Raw genomic sequence first — 23,757 nt, forward strand, 5'->3', positions numbered from 1 at the left:
CTTATTTTGAAAGAGAGAGAGAGACAGTACATGCGGGGCAGAGCAGAGGGGAAGAGAGAGAGAATCCCAGACAGCAGGCTCCACACTGCTAGTGGGGAGCACCGTGTGGGGCTTGAACCCACAAACCGTGAGATCATGACCTGATCCAAAATCAAGAGTTGGCCTCTCAACCAACTGGGTCGCTTAGGCGCCCCAAAATTTGTTTTACAAGTATCAGACTTAGTAAAAGGCAAAAATGGTCTAAAGCTTATTAGTAGTCCATTTTGTTATTACTGGATAGGTCCTTTAATCTAAATCATGGCTTGGCTATGTCTGTCCCACTGCTTGTTTTTGTAAAGATTTTTGGGAACACAGCCATGCTCATTCATTTACATACTGTCTATGGCTGCTTTTGCACTGTGGTAAAGTTCAGAGTCTGGCTGCTTGAAACATTCTGATTTTGAGTGAAGTCATTTTGATACTTTATTCTTATGGATGAACTCTTAATTCTGTTTCCCTAAAGACATGATGATTATGGTTCTATAGCTCATGAAGTTAGTTTGAAAAAAAAAAAAAAAAGTCTTGACTCTGGGAAAAGTTACTTTGACTAATTTGGATGTAAGGTTGTCTGAGAAGTGGGAGAGAAGAGACCTTTACGCAATGTTGTTTTTCCCTCAGGACCATGATCAGGTTAGTTGGAAACTTAAGGGAGGTTTTGAGTATAGATAAGTTGGTGCAATCTAGTCTTACATGTAACCATAATAAAATGTATAAATTTTTCTTAATATTCCTTTTACTTTTGATGTGATTTCAGACTTCTAGGAAAACTGCAAGGATACTATTCTGTGTATGTATTCTGTATGTGATACACATTCTAGTGACAAATGTAGAAAAAAAGCTAAAAATTCCTCTTATTCCTCCACTCAGATTCCCCAGTGTTAACATTTTACCAAATATGCTTTATCATTTTCTCTTAAATTTTTTAACTTAAAATAAGTTACAGATGTGACATCCATTGCCCCTAGATATTTTAGTGCATATTTTATAAAAACAAGGATATTATTCCATATGACTGCAGTATATTTGTTAAAATCAGCAGATTAGTGACAAAATACTGTTATCTGACCAACAGATCTCCTTCAGACTTTGCCAATTGTACCCATAATGTCTATAGCAAGAAAATAATCTGATCCAGAATTGGAGCTAAAGTGTTATGTTGGGTTGTATCTCTCTAGTATCCTTTAATCTGGAATAGTTCCTAAGTCTATCTTTGCTTTTTATACATTTCAAATTTTTAAAATATTTTGAAATTTTTTAGAATATTCCTCATTTTGGGCTTGTCTGAAGTTTTCTTTTGGGTTCAGGTTATACATTTTTGTCTGGAATAGTAAGGAGTATCCTTCACATGATGTTGATTTGTTCCACTATTGGCACTGTCAACTCCAATCCCTTGGTTAAAGTGGTGTCTGCCAGGTTTTCCAACATAAAGTTACTGTTTGATCCTTATCATTAAAAATTATCCTATAGGAGCACCTTTGGAAGTGTGTAAATAATCTGCTTTTTATCAGATTTATTCATTAGTTTCAACATCCAGTGAATTTACCCAAATCACTTAACAGCTGTGATGGTTGCCAAGTGGTGATTTTCTAACCTCTCATTCCTTTTGCTCCCCTCTGTTTTGGTTGTAGCCCTCTTGTAAGCAAGAGCTTTTCCTGCTCTCCCATGTAGTTCTGTATTCATTGATTTTTATCAGTTTAGGCTCATGCATTCTCATTTTTTTATTATTTTTTTATTTTAATTCTCTATTAAACATTATTCCAAAGCATTATTTTACCCTGTATCTTACAGTTATAAGAAATAACATTGGCATTAGAAAAACTAGGAAGAACGATAAATGTTTCCGTCTTCTTCTATAAAGAAGGAAAATTATAACAAAGGACAGAGCTTTACACATTTAGTTAAATAGGAGATTCTAATTTGAAAACTGCATCTCAGAGCAAACGTGTATTTGCTCAGTTATTACTATTTTCAGTTTTTTTTAATGTTTGAGAGAGAGCAGGGGAGGGCAGAGAGAGGGAGAGAGAGAAGGCTTCATGCTGTCAGCACAGAGCCCAGTGTAGGGCTTGATCTTATGAAACTGTGAGATCATGACCTAAGCCAAAATCAGGAGTTGGACACTCTATCAATTGACCCACCCATATGCCTCTGTTCAATTATTTTTTAACAAAAATACTTATTTTTCAAGAAGGAAACCCAGTAAAAATATTTTTTTATTTTAAAAATAGTCCTGCATTCAGCTATAGTTCCCCACCCCCCCCACCCCCCCCCCCCACCCCCCCCCGCCCGCCAAGCTCTGATCAGATTTATTTTGATTTGGGAAAAGTTTTCTTTTAAACATCCCAGTACAGAACTTTTAAAACTATTAATAGAAAATAAATGAAGAACATTAAGTGCGCAACACTAATTACTGGTGAGGTACTGGTATTCTGTTTCCTCCCTGCTTCTCCCAAGGAAACCTTAAATTGAATCTTCAGCAGAATGATCCTTAAATATACTTTATAAAAAATGAGAGCTTTTGTTTATATAACTTTTAGATTTTGTTTTTCCTAATTTTATTCTGAAACTCAATTTTATGCCAAACCATATTAGCTTTGTAATGTACACTTGTATGCAGTTCAGCAAAGCAGTAGTATACCTCAGGCTCTGTTCCCTCAGAGTTTAGGAAAAACAGAATTGGTCACAGGCATGTATTGATTGATTGAATGATTGATTGAGCATGTGTGTACACACCTGTGTGAGATGGAGAAGGGCAGAGGGGGAAAGAGAACGTTAAGCAGGCTCCACACTCAGCACAGAGCTCAGTGCAGAGCCTGATGCAGGACTCAGTTCCACAACACTGGGATCATGACCTGAGCTGAAATCAGGAGGCCGGCACTTAACCAACTGAGCCACCTGGGTCACAGCCATTAAAAACCAATCTAAGGGCACCTGGCTGGTTCCCTTAGTAGAGCATGTGACTTTTTTTTTTTTTTTTAAGGCTTATTTATTTCGAGAGAGAGAATGCATGAATTGGGGAGGGACAGAGAGAGAGAGAGAGAGAGAGAGAGAGAGAGAGAGTCAGTCCCATGCAGGCTCCACACTGTCAGCACAGAGCCCGATGCGGGGCTTGAACTCATGAACTGTGAGATCATGACCTGAGCCGAAATCAAGGGTTGGATGCTTAACCGACTCAGCCACCCGGGCGCCCTGAGCATGTGACTCTTAAACTCAGAGTTGTGTGTTCAAGCCCCATGTTGGATGTGGAGCATTAAAAAACATTTAAAAAAATAAAAAATTTTAAAAAGCCATTAAAAACAAATCTCACACTGTTTGCCAGTGTGTAATTTCTAAGTTCTGACAATGAAATATATGGATATAAATCTGTATATCTCATCTTTAGTTTTCAAAGGTAGGCAGAGGGGATTCCTCACAGTTTAGTTTTGCTCAGCTGAAACTGAAGACTTTGTAACTTCATAGCCAGTGATTGCCAGTGATTTTCAATTTGCCTTGAAAGAAGGCCAACTGAGGATTAATTTTACCAGTCATTAAAGCCAGCAAGTCCAGGTCAGCCATTGGGACTCTGCAGTCAGCCTTCTTATCTGAGTTAGGAAGCACTGAACTGCTGTTGTCACATCCACCACCCTGGTGGCTTCTTTACCCCCAGGGCCATCCTTTACCTTGAAGGCAGAAATACTACCAATTTCTTCACAAACTGTTCCCCTTCCTCTTTAAGCTTCTTTTCAGTCTCCTTGAAGACAAGATTTGCCTTAAATCTACCAACTGCAGAGCCAATTGGAGCAGCCTTAATTTGATGAGTTCTAAAAGAACCAGCAGCTTCAGGAAAACCCATCTTGTACAGTGTGACAACCACAACTCCTACAGTGCCTAAATTATGCTGCAGAGCCTCCTGGGTTCTTGTTTTATTCAGTGAATTATCCATTAATTTTGTTATTTATTTGCTTAAATTGTCCCTTGTTTGGCCAGTGTGAGAGACCCTTTAGGTTCCCTCTGTGTGATTTTGACAGGTTGCCGTCAGTTTTTTAACCTGGAACGACATGCTATTCCAGGCTTATCTTGCTCTTTCCCTTACCCAGCCCTGGAATCGGCCGCTTGTCCAATAAACTCTGCTTTCTATGATGTGAAGTGAGATTGAGAAACCAAGATCTGGGGGCACCTGGCTGGCTCAGTTGGTTACCTGTCTGACTCTTGATTTCAGCTCAGGTCATGATCTCATGGTTTGTGAGATCAAGCCCCTGGTCCTGACAGTGCAGAGCCTGCTTGGGATATTCTCTCTCTCTCTCTCTCTCTCTCTCTCTCTCTCTCTCTCTCTCTCTCTCTGTGCCCCTCCCCTGCATGCTTGCTTGCTCTCTTTCTCTCTGAAACAAACAAACAGAAACTCTTATTAAGAAACCAATATCTGGGCTCTAGATGAAGTCATTGCTACTGGGGCATTGCTTGTAGGGGCTGTCACCAGACCATATCTATACGTACATACGCATATGTGTATTTCTGTGTATGAGTAAATGTGTGAACACATAATGTACTACTCAACCTGTCGTTTCTCTCACCTTCCTTCTGTTAATCTGAGACCACACCCTTGTCTGAATCATTTGGATTTCCCTGTGATTTTCACTATTCTGCCTATCCCTCAAAAGGTGGTATTTCTTGCAGCACCTGAGATTTCTTTTGTCCTACATGTTAAATAGGTCACATTGTCTTCTCATTGCCATTTTTAATTCAGGCTCCTGTCATTTCTTGCTTAGACTGTTGGAACAGCCTCCTGTTTGTCCTTCTTGCTCTCATTCATCCCTCCCTTCATATTTTCCTTTATATGCTATCGTGTTATCTTTTTAAAAACATAGATGTGATCTGGGTCACCTGGGTGGCTCAGTTGGTTAAGCATCCGACTCTTGATTTTTGGCTCAGGTCATGCTCTCACGGTTCGTGAGTTAGAGCCCCACGTTGGGCTCCACACTGAAAGTGCAGAGCCTGGTTGGGATTCTCTGTCTCCCTTTCTCTCTGCCCCTCCCCTGCTCATATTCTCTGTCTCTGTCTCTGTCTCTCTCTCTCTCAAAAAAACAGACACACACACACTAAAAAAAATAGATGTATCAACAGGAACCTCTAGTAGCATCACAGAGACTCCCATTAATTCAAGAAGAGAGCCTTTAGTGTATGGCATGAGAGGTACTTCTACATTTATCTAATTTTCTTGCCCAACAGTGTTTCTTACACATTCAGTGCATGAATCACATCAGGCTGTTCATACGTACTCACCCTTCCTTGGCCTTGTACATGCTGTTCTTTTTGATTGCAATATCTTTTCTTCTTTCTCTCCGTTTTTTTTTTTTATCTTCCTTTACTTAGACTTACAGTTGCAGCTCATTCTTTGTGATACTTTGTCCTTTTCTGTATTTCTCTATACAGTAGTTGTAATCTTAACAGATTACTAAAATTAGTTGCTTAGTCCCCTCACTGGACCATGAGCTCTTCAAGGGCAAGGATTATATCTTGATTTTTGTAGTAAAGGTTACTTTTATTATGGTATCATTTAAATAGTGGTTATAGGGGCGCCTGGGTGGCACAGTCGGTTAAGCGTCCGACTTCAGCCAGGTCACGATCTCGCGGTCCGTGAGTTCGAGCCCCGCATCAGGCTCTGGGCTGATGGCTCAGAGCCTGGAGCCTGTTTCCGATTCTGTGTCTCCCTCTCTCTCTGCCCCTCCCCCGCTCATGCTCTCTCTCTGTCCCAAAAATAAAATAAAAACGTTGAAAAAAAAAAAAATTAAAAAAAAAAAATAAATAGTGGTTATAATAATAAGTTACCTCTTAATAGTAGTGAATGACTACTATGTGCCCCCTATGATCAGTAGCCAGAGTGCTGTTTGGAAATGAAGATCTGATCATGTCAGTGTCCTATTTAAAACTTTTATATGGTTCCTTATTATACTGTTATAATAAAATCCATTTTTCTTCATGAGGTTTGCCTACCATGATATAGTCTGGTCCTTATTTATTTATGCAGTCTCACATCAAGCCATTCTGGCCCCCCCAGTGGGTCTGTGCTACTAATGTTCATACACACCTGAACACACATTCATTCATTCCTGAAGACACTTACTTCTGTTTGGATGTCTCTTGTGTAAGTTTCATCCTTTCCCCAGGAAAGCCATTCCCATTCCTCTAAGAGTATTCTGCCCTTTCTGTATGGTCTCATAACCTCCTTTCCAATCACAGCACATATTTCTTTCGTACTTGCACGGAATGTGAGGGCAAAGAATGCTTATGTCTTGGTCATTCAAGTCTTCCCAGGATATGTCGTTTGGCACTTCATAAATATTTGAATGAAGGTGTGAAGAAGTTTCATCTTTCCCCATGGTATCACACTGCTTCTTGAAACTGTGGTGTGTGTATTTTATTTGATAGGTGGTCAGAAAATATTTGAATGAGTGTCATATAATCTTTACAACCCTGTGAAGTATATACATGGTGGTGTTTTTATTCCCTGTAAAACAGAAAACAAATAAGCCCATGAGGTTGTGACTTAGCTTCTAAGTGACAGAGCTGAAAATTGACTTAGGTCTTCTGATTTAAATCCCATATTCTTTCCATTCCCTTTTGCTGATCTAATAGTGACTTCTATATCTTTGCGAGGCAATTTACATAATTATGTACCTTTGGTGAATACTTCAGATTTCTCTTAATCTGCTTCTGATTTAGAAACTAATAAGTCCAAATTCATTCTGAAATCTTAGAAACTACCATTTTAGTGTTTTATTCAAGGTTTCTTTTTTTGTTTTGTTTTTGTTTTTTTTTTTTTAACTTCGTGCTGCAGAGATTGGCAAACTGTGATCTATGATTGAACTTCAGAGCATTTTCAGAACCCCTGAAATCATATGCAAAACTGGGGTTTTTCTGGGGCAGGGGTCCATGAATATGAGCAGCTTGTCAAACAGAGATGTGTATATGTGTGAGTTGGGAAAAGAATGAACTGTGGTCCAAAAAGTATTTTTTTTTTAAATGTTTATATTATTTTTTTGAGAGAGAGAGACAGGACATGAGCAGGGGAGGGCAGAGAGAGAGGGAGACACAGAATCCGAAGCAGGCTCCAGGCTCTGAGCTGTCAGCACAGAGCCTGACATGGGGCTCGAACTCATGAGACTTTGAGCTGTGAGATCATGGCCTGAGCCGAAGTCGGCCGCTCAACCAACTGAGCCACCCAGGCGCCCCAGGAGGTTTCCTACTCTTAACTGAAGTACTGGCTTGATCACCTAATCTTTTTTTTTTTTTTTAAATTAAGTTTTTAACTCCAATATAGTTGACATAGTGTTTACAATGGAATGATTTGACAATTGTACACATTAGTTGGTGCTCATCATGTTAAGTGCACTAATCCCCATCACCTATTTCACCCACCCTCCAACCCACTTCTTGTATCCTGCAGTTCTCTATAATTAAGAGTCTTTTTCTTGGTTTGTCTTTCTCCTTTTTTTTCCTCCTTTGCTCATTTGTTTCTTAAGTTCCACATATGAGTGAAATCATATGGTGTTTATCTTTCTCTGACTGGCTTATTTCACTTAGCATGATACTCTAGCTCCATCTGTATTGTTGCAAATGGCAAGATTTCATTTTTTGGCTGAATAATATTCTATTGTAAATGTATATAATATCTTTATTCATTCATCTATCAGTGGATACTGAGATGCTTCCGTAATTTGGCTTTTGGAAATTATGCTGCAATAAACATAGGGGTGGGTGTATATCTTCAGATTGGTGTTTTTGTATTCTTTGGGTAAATACCCAATAGTGTCATTGTTGGATCGTAAGGTAATTCCATGTTTAACTTTTGAGGAACCTCCATACTGTTTTTCACAGTGGCTGCACCAGTTTGCAGTCTCACCAACAGTACAGGAAGATTCCTATTTCTCCATATCCTCGCCAACACTGTTGTTTATGTTTTTGATTTTAGCCATTCTGACAGGTGTGAAGTGATAGCTCATTGTGGTTTTGATTTGCATTTCCCTGATGATGCGTGTTGTTAAGCATATCTCTCTTGGCCATCTGGATGTTTGGAGAAATGTCTGTTCATGTCTCATGCCCATTTCTTACTGTATTATTTGTTTTTTGGGTGTTGAGTTGTATAATGTATAAATTCTTCATATATTTTGGACATTAACCCTTTGTGAGATATGTCATTTGCAAATATCTTCTTCCATACAGTAGGCTGCCTTTTAGTTTTGTGGGTTGTTTCCTTTACTGGACAGAAGCTTTTTATTTTGATGACGTCCCAGTAGTTTATTTTTGCTTTTGTTTCCCTTGCCTCAGGAGACCTATTTAGAAAAATGTTGCTACAGCCAATGTCCGAGAAATTACTGCCTGTGCTCTCCGAGGATTTTTATGGTTTTAGGTTCTCACATTTAGGTTCTTAACCCATTTTGAATTTATCTTCATGTATACAGTAAGCCAGTGGTCCAGTTTCAGTATTTTGCATGGAGCCATCCAGTTCTCTCAGTAACATTTGTTGAAGAGGCTTTTTCCCATTTCCTATTCTTTCCTCCTTTCTCAGAGATACATTGACCATATAAATGTGGATTTGTTTCTGTGATTTTTATCCTATTCCATTGATCTATGTGCTTATTTTTGTGCCAATGCCATACTGTTGCGATTACTACAGCCTTGTAGTATAACTGGAAATCTGGAATTGTGATATCTCCAGTGTTGTTCTTTTTCAAGTTTGTTTTAGCTGTCCTGGGTCTTCTGTGGTTCCATACAAATTTTAGGATTGTTTTCTGTGAAAAATGTTGTTGGTATTTTGATAGGGATTGCATTAAATCTGTAGATTGCTTTGGGGTAGTATGGACATCTTAACAATATTTGTTTTTCCAATCCAGGAGCATGGAATATTTTTCCATTTATTTTTGTCATCTTCAGTTTCTTTCATTGGTGTTTTACAGTTTTCAGAGTACAGGTCTTTCACCTCCTGGGTTGAGTTTATTCCTAGGTATTTTATTATCTTTGGTGCAATTGTAAATGGGACTGCTTTCTTAATTTCTCTCTTGCTTCATTGTTAGTATAAAAATGCCACGGATTTCTGTATGTTGATTTTGTATCCTGCATCCTTACTGAATTCATTTATCAGTCTAGTAGTTTTTTGGTGGCGTCTTTAGGGTTTTCTATATGTAATACATCCACAGATAGTGAAAGTTTTACTTCATCCTAACCAATTTGGATGCCTTTTATTCCTTCCTCTTGTCTGATTGCTGTGGCTAGCACTTCCAGTACTATGTTAAATAATGACCATCTACTCGTCACTGCAGCGTTGGGTTCACCAGTACAACCTGTAACTGCAGTGCAATCACTTGGAGGGCTGTGGCGATTTTAAAGTTTGAAAAATTTTAATTAGAAGAGATGGTTACATTTGAAAAGTGTAAGAAAAAATCTTAGATGTGGACTTAATTTGCTTAGAAAACAGAACTCTGAAAATGAGACACACTTAATCATCATAATCTTGGTTATTCTTCAGTGATTACTTAACACGAAAACCCTTATTTTTCTACACGCGTTTACTACTGGCCTAGAGAGGCCTCAAAAGCAGGCACTTGTGTCACCTGTTCACCTTGTGCTTCAGTATTTTTTAGCATAAGCCCAGCACATTTTAGGTGTGTGTTGAATAAAACTGAGCATTGCTAAGGTAGATTCTTTGAATTAGAGTCAAGCTGGTTAAGGCTGGAGAAGAAGGAGGGGCCGGGGGACAAGTTTAAAGTGAACAACAGTGAACTGGGAGGGCTTTTTAAGGTATGGCATTTGCTGAAGAGCAGCATTTAGAAGTTGTCTTGGGTTCCTGAGGCCTCAGCCTGAGATGTCATAGCCCTCAGGTGGTGGTCTTTACCATGAATACAGCAGTAATGCCAAAAAAGTTTTTTGGTACTTTGTCGGGGGATTCTTCTGAGGCGTGTTATCTTTTTCTCCTCTTTTTATTTTAATTTTTAAATAGGCCTTTCCTATACATGATACAAAGTTCAAAAGGCATATGGTGTGGTGTTTTGCTCCTACCCCTGACCCATGTCCTGTTCCCTGAAGGCAACCAGCACAACCAGCTTCTTGTATATCCTTCCAGAGATAATGTGTGCATACTGTGTGTGTGTGTGTATTTCTTTTTTTATAAAACTGGCAGCACTCTTTAGCTCCTTGTTTTTATTTAATATATTATGAAGCTAGTTTCATGCCAATTTACAGAACTTAGCTTTCATACTGCATGGTATTTTATTGTAAAGGTATGCAATCATCAGTTTCCATTTTAAAAATTTTTATTTATTTTTTTTTTAGAGAGCATATGTGAGAGGGGAAGGGGGCAGAGGAGGGGAGAGAGAGAATCCCAACCAGGCTCCACACTCCATGCAGAGCCCAATGCAGGGCTTGATGACCCTGGGATCATGCCCTGAGGTGAAATCGAGTCAGATGCTCAACTGACTAAGCCACTAAGGTGCCCCTTATAATCATTATCCTTTTTTTTTTTTTAATTTTTTTTTTAACGTTTATTCATTTTTGAGAGAGAGAGAGAGCATGAATGGGGGAGGGTCAGAGAGAGAGGGAGACACAGAATCTGAAACAGGCTCCAGGCTCTGAGCTGTCAGCACAGAGCCCGACGCGGGGCTCGAACCCATGAACTGTGAGATCGTGACCTGAGCTAAAGTCGGATGCTTAGCCGACTGAGCCACCCAGGCGCCCCGTAATCATTATCCTTTTAATCCTATTAATCAGTTCCCTATTTTGGCCATTTCAGTTGATTTTTTTTTTTTTTTTTTAAAGCTCAGCACATAACTTATATAAATCATTTTGAACACATTTACATATGTGGGAATATACATGTTTGAGAAATTACTAAAAGCATTATCTCTGAGTCCTGGTCTGTGTTTTCTGTCATATTCATAGGTCTTGCCAGATTGATCTTTATAGTTTCTGTACCAGGTTAACTCTCACCAGCAGTGTATGTACACAAAGGCATCTATCTCACTACACTCTGGTCAGCACAGGTACTGTGTAACTTTATCTTGGTCAGACTGCCACAGACGGAAAATTATTGAAGTGTTAATTTGCATGTCACTTACGCATGAAGTATTGAATATCTTTACATTTTTGTTTCCTGTTTTAAGAACTTTGACTCAGTCAATGTTTTGTCTATTTTTCTGAATGGCTAAAAACTGAGATTGATTCTTACTACCTTCCATTTCACGGGAGCCCATTTGTCTGAAGTTAGAAGAGTGTCTCTTTAGGGAGTTAAAGGAATAAATAAAATTATTATACTCCCTCTTTCCTTTACTCTCCCTTCCTCTGCCCCTCATAAGTGTGTGATTTTATGAAGTCTCCAGACGTTTATGTTCTCTTCTGAATTTTCTTTGTAGTCAGATTTTAAGACCTCTGTGACCTGATGGAGACCCCTCTACTCCTACCATTTATAATACAGTTTGTGAGGTAAAACCACAGACTCTTATGCTCTCCGGGGACATGATGATAGGAGTTAAATAATTCTTCCTTCTGTTAAAGGAAACTAAATCCTGGTTATAGAGCCATTACCACTGAAGGTATTTCACAGAATTTATGCTGACAGGCAAGGAGCCATGGTACATAGCAGTATTTGTCCAGTAGGTTTATTTTCTTTGATTGGGCCTTGAGGTAGTGTAGGGCTGTAGACATGGAGGTGTTCTATGTTGTGTGTTCATTTTTTGATTTTGTTGTTAATTGAGAAACTGGATTTTTAATCTTTAAGCCAGTGTATAGAATGTGAATCAGGTTGCATGACATGGTCCTATTTTACCCAAAGTTGTTGTATGTTTCTCTAAGTTCTTACCTCTTTTTCTAAATTTTCAGTGTTCAGTAATCAGATAAATATTTGGCATGTTTGCTTTTGACACTAAAACTTCGTAGATGCCCAAAAATCCTGAGAATATGGTGGGATATTTTGAAATCCTTTTCAAATACATTCAGTTACCTGGAAAAGCTTATCTTTCGGGACACTCTTTGTCTCGGGTCATGATCTCATGATTCGTGAGTTCAAGCCCCACATCGGACTCTCTGCTGTCAGCACAGAGCCCACTTTGGGTGCTCTGTCCCCCTCTCTCTGCCCCTGCCCCACTTGTGCTCTCCCCAAAATAAATACTTAAAAAAACTTATCTCTTGTGTAATTAAATATATAAATCCACATGCGTGTGTATGTGTGTGTGTATATATATGTGTGTGTATATATATGTATATATACGTATATATGTATATATATACACACACACACGCACGTATGTGGATATATATATATATGTGGATGTGGATCCACGCATGTGGATACACACACACACACACAGATATACAAGTTTACGGTGTTCTTAGTATCTTAATTTTCATGGTTTTAAAATTGCTTAGAAAACAAACATTGTGACACAAAACATTAATTGATGAACTGAACACTAAAAGATTGTCATCCAAACATCCCTTCTCTGTTAACATTAGCATCTGTCTTTTTTTTTTTTAATTTAAAAATTTTTTTTTTAACGTTTATTTATTTTTGAGACAGAGAGAGACAGAGCATGAATGGGGGAGGGTCAGAGAGAGAGGGAACACAGAACATGAAACAGGCTCCAGGCTCTGAGCAGTCAGCACAGAGCCCGACGCGGGGCTCAAACTCACGGACCGCGAGATCATGACCTGAGCCGAAGTCGGACGCTTAACCAACTGAGCCACCCAGGCGCCCCTAGCATCGGTCTTTGTCTAGGGTTTTTGTGTTTCTTAGCCAAAGTCTCACTGTTCTAAAAATTGGGCAATGTAGTACAAATACAGTACAGATCTATTACAAAATAAAAATGCATTGATTTCATAAAGTCAGTGAAAATGATACTGAAGAAATAGTATACAAGAGTAGTAGTGTACTGGAAGCATTTTTAGAAAGAGTAATGAAAGGATTCTGAGAGACTTGGGCAAAAAGTGTGGCATCGTCTTAATCAGTCCATTATTTGGAAAAAGTATACCCAGAAATATCAGTGGTTGACTCATCTTTTTGGGGGAAGAATTGGAGAAGTTTTCTCTAGCTTACTGATTTGGAGATTGCAAATAAATTTTAGTGGGTTGGTGAATTTGCATAATCTGAATAAGGATAAATGGAATCATACAATATAGCTTTTTCTATCTGGTCTTTACTTAGCATAATGTTTCCAGGATTCATCCATGTTGTAGCATGTATCAGTACTTCCATTTTATAGCTGAATAGTATTATTCCCTTGTGTGGATATACCCAATTTTGTTACTCATTTGTATGGACATTTGTGTTGTTTCTACTTTTTGACTGTTAGGAATACAGTTACTGTGAATATTTATGTACACATTTTTGTGTGAAACTGGTTTTCATGTCTCTTGGGTATATACCTATGAGTAGAACTTGTGAGTCATAGTAACTTTATATTTAACTTCTGAGGAACTGCCAGACTCTTTTCCCCAATAGCTGTACCATTTACAATGCAATGTAATAAGGTTTTTACCTTTACCTGCAGTGTGTAAGGTTTTTAATTTCTCTAATTTCTCTACGTCCTCACTTTTTTACTTAGCATAATATCCTCAGGGATCATCCATGTTGTCATAAATGGCAAGATGTCCTTTTTTCTCATGACTGAATAATACTGCATCATGTACATGTACACTGTATCTTCTCCATCTATTGATGGACACTTAGGTTGGTTCCATATCATGGCTAGTGTGAATGATGCTGTAGTGAACATGGGACTGCAGCTCTCTGAGATCCTGTTTTCATTCCCTTTGGATATATACCCGGAAGTGGAATGCCTGCAAATGTTTATCAAAAAATAGAAAACATACTGTATGAATAAGTATAAAGACCTTCCACCTTTAAGTTTTATTTTCTTCTAGTCAGCCTATTTTTCTCTATGTACTTTCTCTCTCGGCAGTCTCCTAAGTACCACAATATAAGTTATGATCTCCTAAGATGTTCCCAAATTGAGGATCTCTTTCCTTAGCCTGTTTCCTAAATTTCAGATATATATTTTCAGCTTGCTTTTGACTCCTCCACTTGCCTTTTAGATACAAGTTCATAATCTTCTCTTACACGCTGGTTTATCATTCTCAGAGGTACATTTTTATTAAAAGCATCATCATTTTCGGGGCGCCTGGGGGGCTCAGTCGGTTGAGCGTCCGACTTCGGCTCAGGTCATGATCTCACAGCTTGTGAGTTCGAGCCCCGCGTTGGGCTCGAAGACAAAAACCGTGAGATCATGACCTGAGCCGAAGTCAGGACGCTTACCGACTGAGCCCCCCAGGCACCCCTTGAATGACATCTTTACATCTTTTGCAGGTGTTATGTTAAGCAGCCACTACTTCTGGTTATTTGCACAAAAGTAGAGCTTGGATACTTGACCTATATTAAATGCCCACTTGTTGAATTTATATGCAAATATATGTTAATATATGCCTGTATCATATTCTAAGTGCTAAGTAATTCATTTACATTACTTTTCAGCGTTTTCCCATCACTCTCTCAGGAACTGTTAGTTGTTTTTGCTTTCTTTTGTTTTAAAGTATCTTGTGTGGTACTATTTACACTGTAGCTAATTAATAAATGTTTGACACATTGAGAATCTTGAATCTTAGACCCTCCATAGTCTTGGTTTTCTTTTTTTTTTTTTTTAACGTTTATTTATTTTTGAGGCAGAGAGAGACAGAGCATGAACGGGGGAGGGGCAGAGAGAGAGGGAGACACAGAATCGGAAGCAGGCTCCAGGCTCTGACCCATCAGCCCAGAGCCCGACGCGGGGCTTGAACTCACGGACCGCGAGATCGTGACCTGGGTCCAAGTCGGACGCTTAACCGACTGAGCCACCCAGGCGCCCCATATAGTCTTGGTTTTCAACATTCTCTTCTGGTAGAAAAATTTTGAGACCTTGTCGATCTGAAAAATGCCTCTATTTTGTTCTTGCTTGTTAGGCAAATCATAATTATCATTTGAAAATAAATTTTTCTTTAGAATGTTCAAGACATTGTATCATTTTCTAGCTTACAGTGTTGCTGTCTATTGAAGTCTGATGGCATTTCGATTCCTTTGTTGTGGTAGGTGCTCTCATTTCTTCCATCTGGTGACTCATGTCTTTAAGTTCTAAAAACTGTGTGTGTGTGTGTGTGTGTGTGTGTGTGTGTGTGTGTGTGTGTGTGTGTGTGTGTGTGAGTGAGAGAGAGAGAGAGAGAGAGAGGGTGTTTTGTTTTGTTTTGTTTTTTCCTATTTCCTCAGTTTTCTCTCTCATGCTTTCTGGCATGTCTGTGTTAGATGTAGGTTATCTAGCGCTTATCCTCTAATTTTGTTTTTTGGTTTTCCACTTTCTTTCTTGACTTTTTGGTCTGCTTTCTGGGTGACATTCAGCTCTTTTTTCCATCACAGTTCTTATTTGTTCTTATCTTGCTGTCTTTTTTTAATAGCATCTTATTTCATTGATAGAGTATTATTTTTTTCTTTATGAAGCATCAGACGAAAGCACATGAAAGAGAATACAGTACATGGAATAGAATAAGATACGTAAGAATGCATGTACATTCAGTACTCCTTTCTTAGAAAGAAAAGATAACACAGATGGGTTTATATATATATATTTTTTTGGTCTTCCACTGTCATTGTATAGGACTTCAGGATGGAACTGGAATAAACACATGTGTCTGTCTCCATGTTTTTGTTTTCTGCCACTTTCTTTCTATGTACAACTCCTCGTCATCCTTTAAGACAATTCGGATGTTTATTTCCTTCAGGATACTTTTTCCAGTCCTCTCTCCTAAGGCCAGTTTTAGTATAAGATAGTATATGTTTCCTTTCTATTTTCCTCGAGTGCCTATGAGGTAGTAGTGGTGGTGGTTAAAAGTGTATGCTTTGGACAGAGACAAATCTAGGCTTAGATCCGGGGTCCAGTATAGAGCTCACTGTGGCATGTATGACCCTAGTATAGTTATTTAACCTGAGTATGTACTGTAGATATAATAAAGATACTTCTAATAGCAGTGTAAAAGTATATGAGAATGCAATTAAAGGACATGGCACACAGTAAGAATTGTCAGCCATGATTGTTAGCCTGTGAATTCCTTGGTGGCTGCTACTGTGGATCTCCAGTGTCCTTTAAACATAGGAGACCGTTAATATGTGCTTTTAACACATAAATACTTGCTGTATAAATGAGCAAACCAGAATTCCACAAATAGCCATCAAAGAACTTGTGCTGTCTTTGTCTATAAATTAAAAACAACTCCACACACATTTACAGGCTTTTATAAGGGATGTTGGATGCATTGCTTGTGCATGAATTTATTAGTGATTCAGTGTTTATCGAACAATTTCTGGAGATTGATTTAGAGCCTTTGATGGAAGAGGAATGATTGATAGACTAAGGGTAAGCTGTTCTAAGCACTGAAAAGAGTTCAAAATGTTGTAGAGGCATACTTACTAGTCTGACCCTGGAAATATGCAATGTCTAGTCTATGGTTATATAGGCCTGTAAGTAGCATTCTTACCAGGGATGAAAGAGAATGATGGTATAGATTTAGTGATTAAAAAAAAAAAAAAAAAAAAGCTATGCAATACTTTGAATTTCTTTAGCAGTGTGTGGTTGATTTCTGCACATTATTAGTAGAATTTCACTTATTGGTCCAATCAACAAACAACTGAGTGTTGCCTTTGTGTCAGACATTTTCTCGGTACTAGAGATAGAGCAAAGAGTAAGATAGTGTTGGCCCTTAAGAATTACAGCTTTGAGTGTGTATGTGTATGTGTTAGGAGCGGCAGCGTAGACACCAAAGGAGTAAAGCGGGATGATAGGTAAAGAATATTAGGTGGAGTGGGGAACTAGATTCTTTTCGGCCCCTCTGAAGGCAGGGTTAGTCCTTGAACCCAGGTCTCCTGACTCATGGTTTAGTGTTCTTTCATAACATGCTAGTCTTTTGAGTAGAATTTTTAGCAGACCAAAGTAAGTTTACATGGAGGGTTAGTGTGAATGAAGCCAACTCAAACATTTTCTTCAGTGGATTCTGTGACCTGCAGATAGGACATTATTCTCGAGTTCCATATTACATAAGCTACCATTATTGCTATTTATTCTTAAGACAGAATGATTTTAAGAAATAGTATAGTAATCTTCACATGACTGCTTCCTTCTCAGTTTACATTATTGTGGGGCTTTGGAAAAATTCAGGGCCTCAAAATAGACAATCTGAGTTTCCAGTTTAATTTTATATACAGCTTTAACTATATGAAGACGAGGATCCAGTTAGTAGCTCCCAAGTGCTTGGGTGCATGTTAATGGAATTTACTCCCCATAGTTTGAGGCACACAGTAAAAGTCAATAGCTTTTGGTCATGAGTCAGTAATAATCTTCCATTTTGTGAACATTGAATGCATTTTCTACTTTAGTAGTTGCTCTAAACTTTTGAATGAAGTTAGGAATATATATTTGAGAAACATTTTCTTTGGTACCTTAACTGCCACCATAGAATAGGTCCCAACTTGAAGTCTGTGTAATAAATTATGATAAACGTTTGTAATGAATACTTGTAATGCCCAAGACCTTAGGCAAAAGAAACTATATAGGTAAAAATTTTGTAATCCTTAGTTGACACAGACTTATGTATCTCTGTGTCTGTTCTAAGCACCCTTTGTGAATGAACATGTTATCTTTTTGGAGTACCTAAATTTACAGAGGACCTAATGCAACAGTCATTTTGAAGCCTTTAAAAATGAATAGAACATGTGTTTTTCCTTATAGTGTGGGTAGGTGGTGATGAGTGGCATTCTTACTTTTTCCCAAATTTGATAACCCCTCTGAGAGGTGGACAAAGGAGTCGACAGAGCTAAGAGTGTCAGCTTTGTCCTTTCTGTCTTTATTCCTGATTCACCATTATAGCTGGACACTGACAGCTCGACAGCTCCAAGCATCCCTCAGAGGAGCCACCCCTAGGTGGCTTTGAGCTGAGGACAGGCATATACAGTTCTTTCTCTCAAATTCTCCCTTGTGAGGAGAGTGTGTGAAGGCTGCTAAGAGAAGCTAGTAGTTCAGTGGTTCTCAACGTTCTGTAGACATCAGAATCATCTAGAGAGCTTTAAAAAAAAAAGCGTAGGCACCCCTGGGTTGCTCAGTTGGTTGGGCGTCAGACTCTTGATTTCGGCTCAAGTCATGATCTCATGGTTCGTGGGATTGAACCCCATGTCAGGCTCTGCACTGTCAAGCGCAGAGCCTGCTTGGGATTCTCTCCCTATCCCTCCCCCACTCGTGTGCACGTGCGTGCTCTCCCTCCCTCCCCCTGCCCCCAAAACAAATTAATTTTTAAAAATACAGATACTTGGGACCAGTGCCTGGAATTTTAGATTTAATTTGTCTGGGATGGTATTTCTATAAAAGTTTCCTGGAGCAGTCTAATTGTGCAGCCAGAGTTCCAGTGGAAGTCCTACACAGGAAAGAGGGACTGGGGGGATAGAGAATGCCACCTGCATTTATGTGTGAGTCCCTAAAGTGGTACTCCTTCCCAAATAATGCCACCGTTCACCATTTCCTGTGTAGTACAGGAGATTAAATTGCTCTGGAGTCAGACTATCTGAAAGCATCATAACCTTAAAAATGGAGATGATAGTACTTAATTCATAGAGTTGTTTTGAAGCTCAAATAAAGTAATGTGTTTGAAATGCCTAGTGTGATACCTGGCACACAGGATAAGTGCACATCTAATTAGGACATCTTTATTAAATAATTTGTCAGCACACATGGGGTGTTGAATAATTATTTCTAAAAAATCTACATTCGTATAGACTGCTCTTTATCTGTGTGGTTCATATTTGTCATTTTTAATCACAGCTGATTATTAAATCTTGACCCTTCTTCAGTTGTATAGCATGTGGGTTATTTCTCGTTTTCCACAAATAATTGCTAGAACTGACAATTACGTGGAAAGAGGAGTTCTTTGATTTTTTTGGAGTACAGTTGCTTAAAAAAATGGAATTACCAGCTCGTATAGGTATGGTCAATATTATGAGGTTACTATAAAGTGGAGGTATCATGTGATAAACCATTGAGGATGTGTAGATTTGCCATTTGCCCACTTAACCAAGGTGACTGAATATAAGGGAATGTTGTGCCTTGCCAAGAAGTACTTGATGGACTAGAAAGTGAGGGATTGTCAGGGAACAGGACATGTTCTAGGCCTTAGATTCATATAGCAAGAAAAGGTATTCAGGGCTGAAAAACAGTTTACATTTGTAGAGAACAATTTTGGTACAGCATTGATGCTATTTCAAGAGTGACAGTGATCTAATATTTACCTTTCCTTTTTTAAAAATAACAATACGTAAGTAGATACTACATTTGGCCATTAGCCAAGTTGGTTTTGCATTTATATAAAAATATGAATAATGGGCATTGTCTTTAGACATAAGTTTTTTCAGAGGTGTTTTTATATAGCTGAGTAATTACTAACCTTTTTTCCCTTAAGTAGGGATGGCAAGTGAGAGGTTAGAATTGTTCTTATGAATACTCTCGATAAAGGAACTTTAGATGAGTTCATTTTATATGCAGAAGCTTTGCAGAAATGAAGATTATCAGGAAGTATATTCCTGCCAGAAATGTAATGTCCAAGTTACTTAGTCTGCCACTTGGCTGATGAGATCAGACAAGCCTGGTAGGTGTTTAAAAAACCATACATATACATAATAAATGTGTGTGTGTATGTGTGTATGTACATGAGTTCATATAAGTTCTTATTTCTGAGGGACCAGGATCTATTCTTAAAGCTAGATGTAAGTCAGATTTTGGAGAATAATTAAATACCAGTCTGTTCCTTCCTAGTTCTTTCTTGCCATGTGAAGTCAATCAGCTTCAAAGCAATCACCACTTCCACTCCATACTAATAACTCTTCTTTTGGTTTTTGTTTTTTTTTGTTTTTTTTTTTTTTGTTTTTTTTTGTAATTGCAGGAGGTTTATCGAATTCCAAAGAAAAGTCAAACTGAAAAGGAGAACACAAGTAGGTATTCAGAGGTACTCTGTGTATATGGCTTTACAAATACTCTTTTGGAAATATGCAGAGGTAAATGATAAGAATTTTAGCTATTTTGTTTTTGAAACCCAACAGTATGTAATTAGGTGAATGAAGTATTTGGTGTAAAAGTTTGTGAACTTGCCTTTTTATTCTTTCTTAGTGAATTTTTGCCAAAAGAGATGTCCCTTTACACTACCTTTGGTGTTGCTTTCCTTGAAGTCACTGCTTTTAGTAGCTTTTCTTCCATTTATTTGTCCCTCTAGAACAGGCATTGTTAAACCTGTACTCCTAAATGTCTGTATAAGTCTTTACCTGTAGATGTTTATGTGCAGAATCCTTTATTTACATTCATTTTTCTAGGGAAAATTCAAAACTTTCATCAGGTTCTCAGGGACTCAGTGATCCCTCAAAAGGTTAAGAGTCATTACAGGGACAGCTGGCTGATTCAGTCGGTGGAACACATGACTCTTGATCTCGGGGTTGTGGGTACGAGCCCCATGTTGGGTTTTGAGATTAATTAAAAATAAAATCTCGAAAAAAAAGAAAAAGAATCATTCCAGAAAAGGTAACAGGGAGGCCATGGTAGTCTGGTTTCTGGGTTTTACTACTTAGTTGTGTTTCCAGTGTACTTCTTTAAAGATGAAAACCATGGATCTTATGGTGGCTGTTGTTGATCTCTTGAGCCCTCCAGTATTGACCCAATATAGAGTGAAGGAGCCAGTGTGATCATATTTTTGGTCTTTTTCTTTTTGTTTCTTTTTTTCTTTTTCTTTATTTTTGGCATGAAGAGCTTTTTATAGTCTTAAAACTTAATGGTTAAATAATCATATAGGTTAATGCCCTGTGAGGTGTACTTTGTACCGTTGTTGGGGTTTTGTTTTTGTCTTGGATATTTTTAACTCTATTGGTTTAGTGTCTTCATAGCCAAACATCCTAGTTTGGGCTGGAAAGAATTCCTCCCATAAGAAAGAAGGCAGGGTTGAGTAGTGCTGGTTGGCAAAACCAGTGGCACCACTGTAAGCTTGATCATCAGAGGCTAGCTTCTCTGGGCTCACTGAGCTGAAATCAATAGCAGGATGGGCAAAGCTTAAATTTCTGTGGGGTTTTTCCCCCAATATTTTGCAAATATCTACTCTGGGGTGCCCTCTGAGAGCGATGCCCTTTGAGAGGCATCTATAATGGAAGACTAATCTTTTCAGGAAGCAGCCTTTTGTGTGCCAACTTCAGTTTCTCCTTCACATATGTGCCCCAGCCCCAACCAGTCTCAGTCTTTTATAAGAAATACTTACAATTCAAGCCTAGCTTCTATGTTAACCCTCAATGGCAAGAAATTAAAAAGCTTAGAACTTGTAAAATTCCTAAGAACTGTAAAATATTTTGGGAAATACGTAGCCTAGCTTTACTTTCGTTTTATAATATGAAAACATCAGCCTGAATAAATGGAATGGCATCCGCCTCACATATTCCAAGATGCAGAGTCAGAATATGAACTGTTAGTATGATTCCTTCTCTTATTTTACCAGGATATAGTGGAGAAATAGTCACATTTTAAGGAAGTTAACATCAGTACATGGAACCTGTTGTAAGAAGGAAATAGAGTAGTCGTGGGCAGACCCAGGTGAAACTAGGCAGAAGGATGTGGTGCTAATACCTTGTGAGCTGGAACAATTGTTTTAATTGTGTAGTGTTTTCTACCAGTGTGTGGTGTAGATGAGCTCTATGAGCTTCTCACTGACAAATACTCATAAGTGGCCATTGATTAGTAACTGTTTTGCAAACAAATTAGTGGGAGTTTTTGGCCCACTAAAAGGAGAACTGCAAGAATGGCATATGTAAACCTAACCGTGATGCCAGGGAAGAAAACAAGTGATAGCATGTTTTTCTGAGGTGAGAAGAAAAAACAGTTAATATTTATTGAGAATCTGCTTTGTGCTCTGAGAGATATTTTATAAGAAATTCTTTCCACAGGACAAGAGCAATCTGATTAATCAAGTAGCAATGCTAACATACACAAAGCAGTGGCATATAATACCAGTTAATTTATATTGGAATATTCATTGGTGGGATTTAGACTTCTTAGGGAGATGAGAGACTAGGAGGTGTGGTCAGTGAAAAGTAGCACTTAGCACAGCTTTTAGGAACAGTGACAATGATATTGGGGAAGACCATTCTAGGTATAGGTAAAGAGGCTGAGTGGAAAAGTTTAATAGTATCATCTTTCAGTAGGAAGATGGCATTCTTTTTTTGAAGATGTAACTCTGGCTTTGATAACTTCATGAGTTATCAGCTATTATCATTTGTGTTTGAAATATTTTCATTTTGAAATGGTAGTTCATAAAAAATTCTCTAATCCGTTTTTCTTTTTCTTTTTCTTTTTTTGTTAAACTAAAAAGACATTTATTTCCCTTTGAAGTTTTTATGCTTAGCATGCCAGGCTGCTCTTCTACAAATTGTAAATATACAGAGTTACAGGGACAGTAGAAGGCTTTTACATTTTGAACTGCAAGCAGACTGACTTGTTAAAGGTAACGGGAACATCTCACATGCATGTGTTCCACAGAACTTGTTAGAAAGGCTGAAGGCTTGGACTGAGAGTTTGGGAAAGGTAGAAAAGAGAATTCATGGCAGAGACTTTCAGGAAGTAGAGTGTACACACACACAACACCTTGTTTCTCATCCAAATTCAGGATGGGCATATGAGGGAGGAATCCATAGATGCATTTGTTGGATAGAAATTGTTTTCTACAGTTGACGTGCTATCATGATGGAGAAGAGTCTGCCAAGTAAATTTTTAAAAACCCTTTTCCCTTAGTAACTGAACGAGGAAGGGATGCTGTTGGCTTCAGAGATCAAACAGCTGCCCCAAAGACTCCTAACAGGTCAAGAGAGAGAGACCCAGACAAGCAAACTCAAAATAAAGAGAAAAGGAAACGAAGGGGCTCTCTCTCACCACCTTCTTCTGCCTATGAGCGGGGAACAAAAAGGCCAGATGACAGGTAAGTGGCCTGTGTGAGTTACTCTCTTTTCTGAGCCAGTCAGAAAGTTCCCAAGTCAGTACTTCTGATTTGGGGCACCATGGGGTTTTGGAATAAGTATATTCTCTTGATAAATGAGTATAAAACTTCACTGATAAATATTGAGACAGTCTCTTTTGACAGTGAAGACTAGTGGATTTTCAGTACTTGAATGGTTTCTACTTGATAACATTTAAATGTTATTTGACGAGCCAGAGACTTGTTCTTTCAAGGGAGTGGAGGTGGGTGGGAGATAACTCTTCAGAGGTAATGATAAATCTTCTAAAGTCAGAACTTTTTTTTAGTGAATCTTGTGCCTTACCAGTCAAAATGCTGGTTGATCTCTGTGTCGGAGGCTATCTTCCTCACGCTTGTAGAAAAACAAGCTGCGTGATCGGTCACTGGGGACTAGAAAACATTTATTCCGGAGAAGTTCTTTTTAAATTAAATTTATTTGTTTGAAAAAATGAGATATAGCATTCATATAGTGTAATTGCCAAAATTTTAATTTTGGGTTGTCAGGGTTTATAATAGTAAATCCATCATGATTTTAATTTGCATTACCCTAATTACTAAACAGATTAAACATCTTGTCATACGTTTATTGGCCATTCCTGTTTCTTCTGTGAAGTGTCTTTTCATATGTGCTGTTCATTTACCTTTTTGAGTTTTAGGAAT

The 23,757-nt window shown here is 38.3% G+C and overlaps 1 protein-coding gene and 1 pseudogene across 4 annotated transcripts in view; one reads left to right on the forward strand and one right to left on the reverse strand.

Annotated features, from left to right (window-relative positions):
• SETD2 (SET domain containing 2, histone lysine methyltransferase) overlaps positions 1 to 23,757 on the forward strand; it is a 127,240-nt gene that overhangs the window by 66,483 nt on the left and 37,000 nt on the right. For 2 of the 4 annotated variants that reach the window (XR_015248405.1, XR_015248406.1), the window contains exons 14-15: positions 20,002 to 20,050; positions 22,878 to 23,055. Coding sequence is in view for 2 of the 4 variants with exons in the window: in XM_086698371.1 (XP_086554497.1) it covers positions 20,002 to 20,050; positions 22,878 to 23,061 (233 nt within the window). In the remaining 2 variants the exon portion in view is untranslated. Of the gene's footprint in view, positions 1 to 20,001; positions 20,051 to 22,877; positions 23,062 to 23,757 lie in introns of those variants that run through there. The other 2 variants (XM_086698371.1, XM_086698372.1) reach the window with 1 other exon arrangement.
• Positions 3,431 to 3,921, reverse strand: LOC112852685 (sterol carrier protein 2 pseudogene; annotated as a pseudogene).

The sequence above is a fragment of the Puma concolor genome, chromosome A2, assembly GCF_028749965.1.
Source record: "Puma concolor isolate L17-30 chromosome A2, mPumCon1.1.hap2, whole genome shotgun sequence".
Classification (NCBI taxonomy): Eukaryota; Metazoa; Chordata; class Mammalia; order Carnivora; family Felidae; genus Puma; species Puma concolor.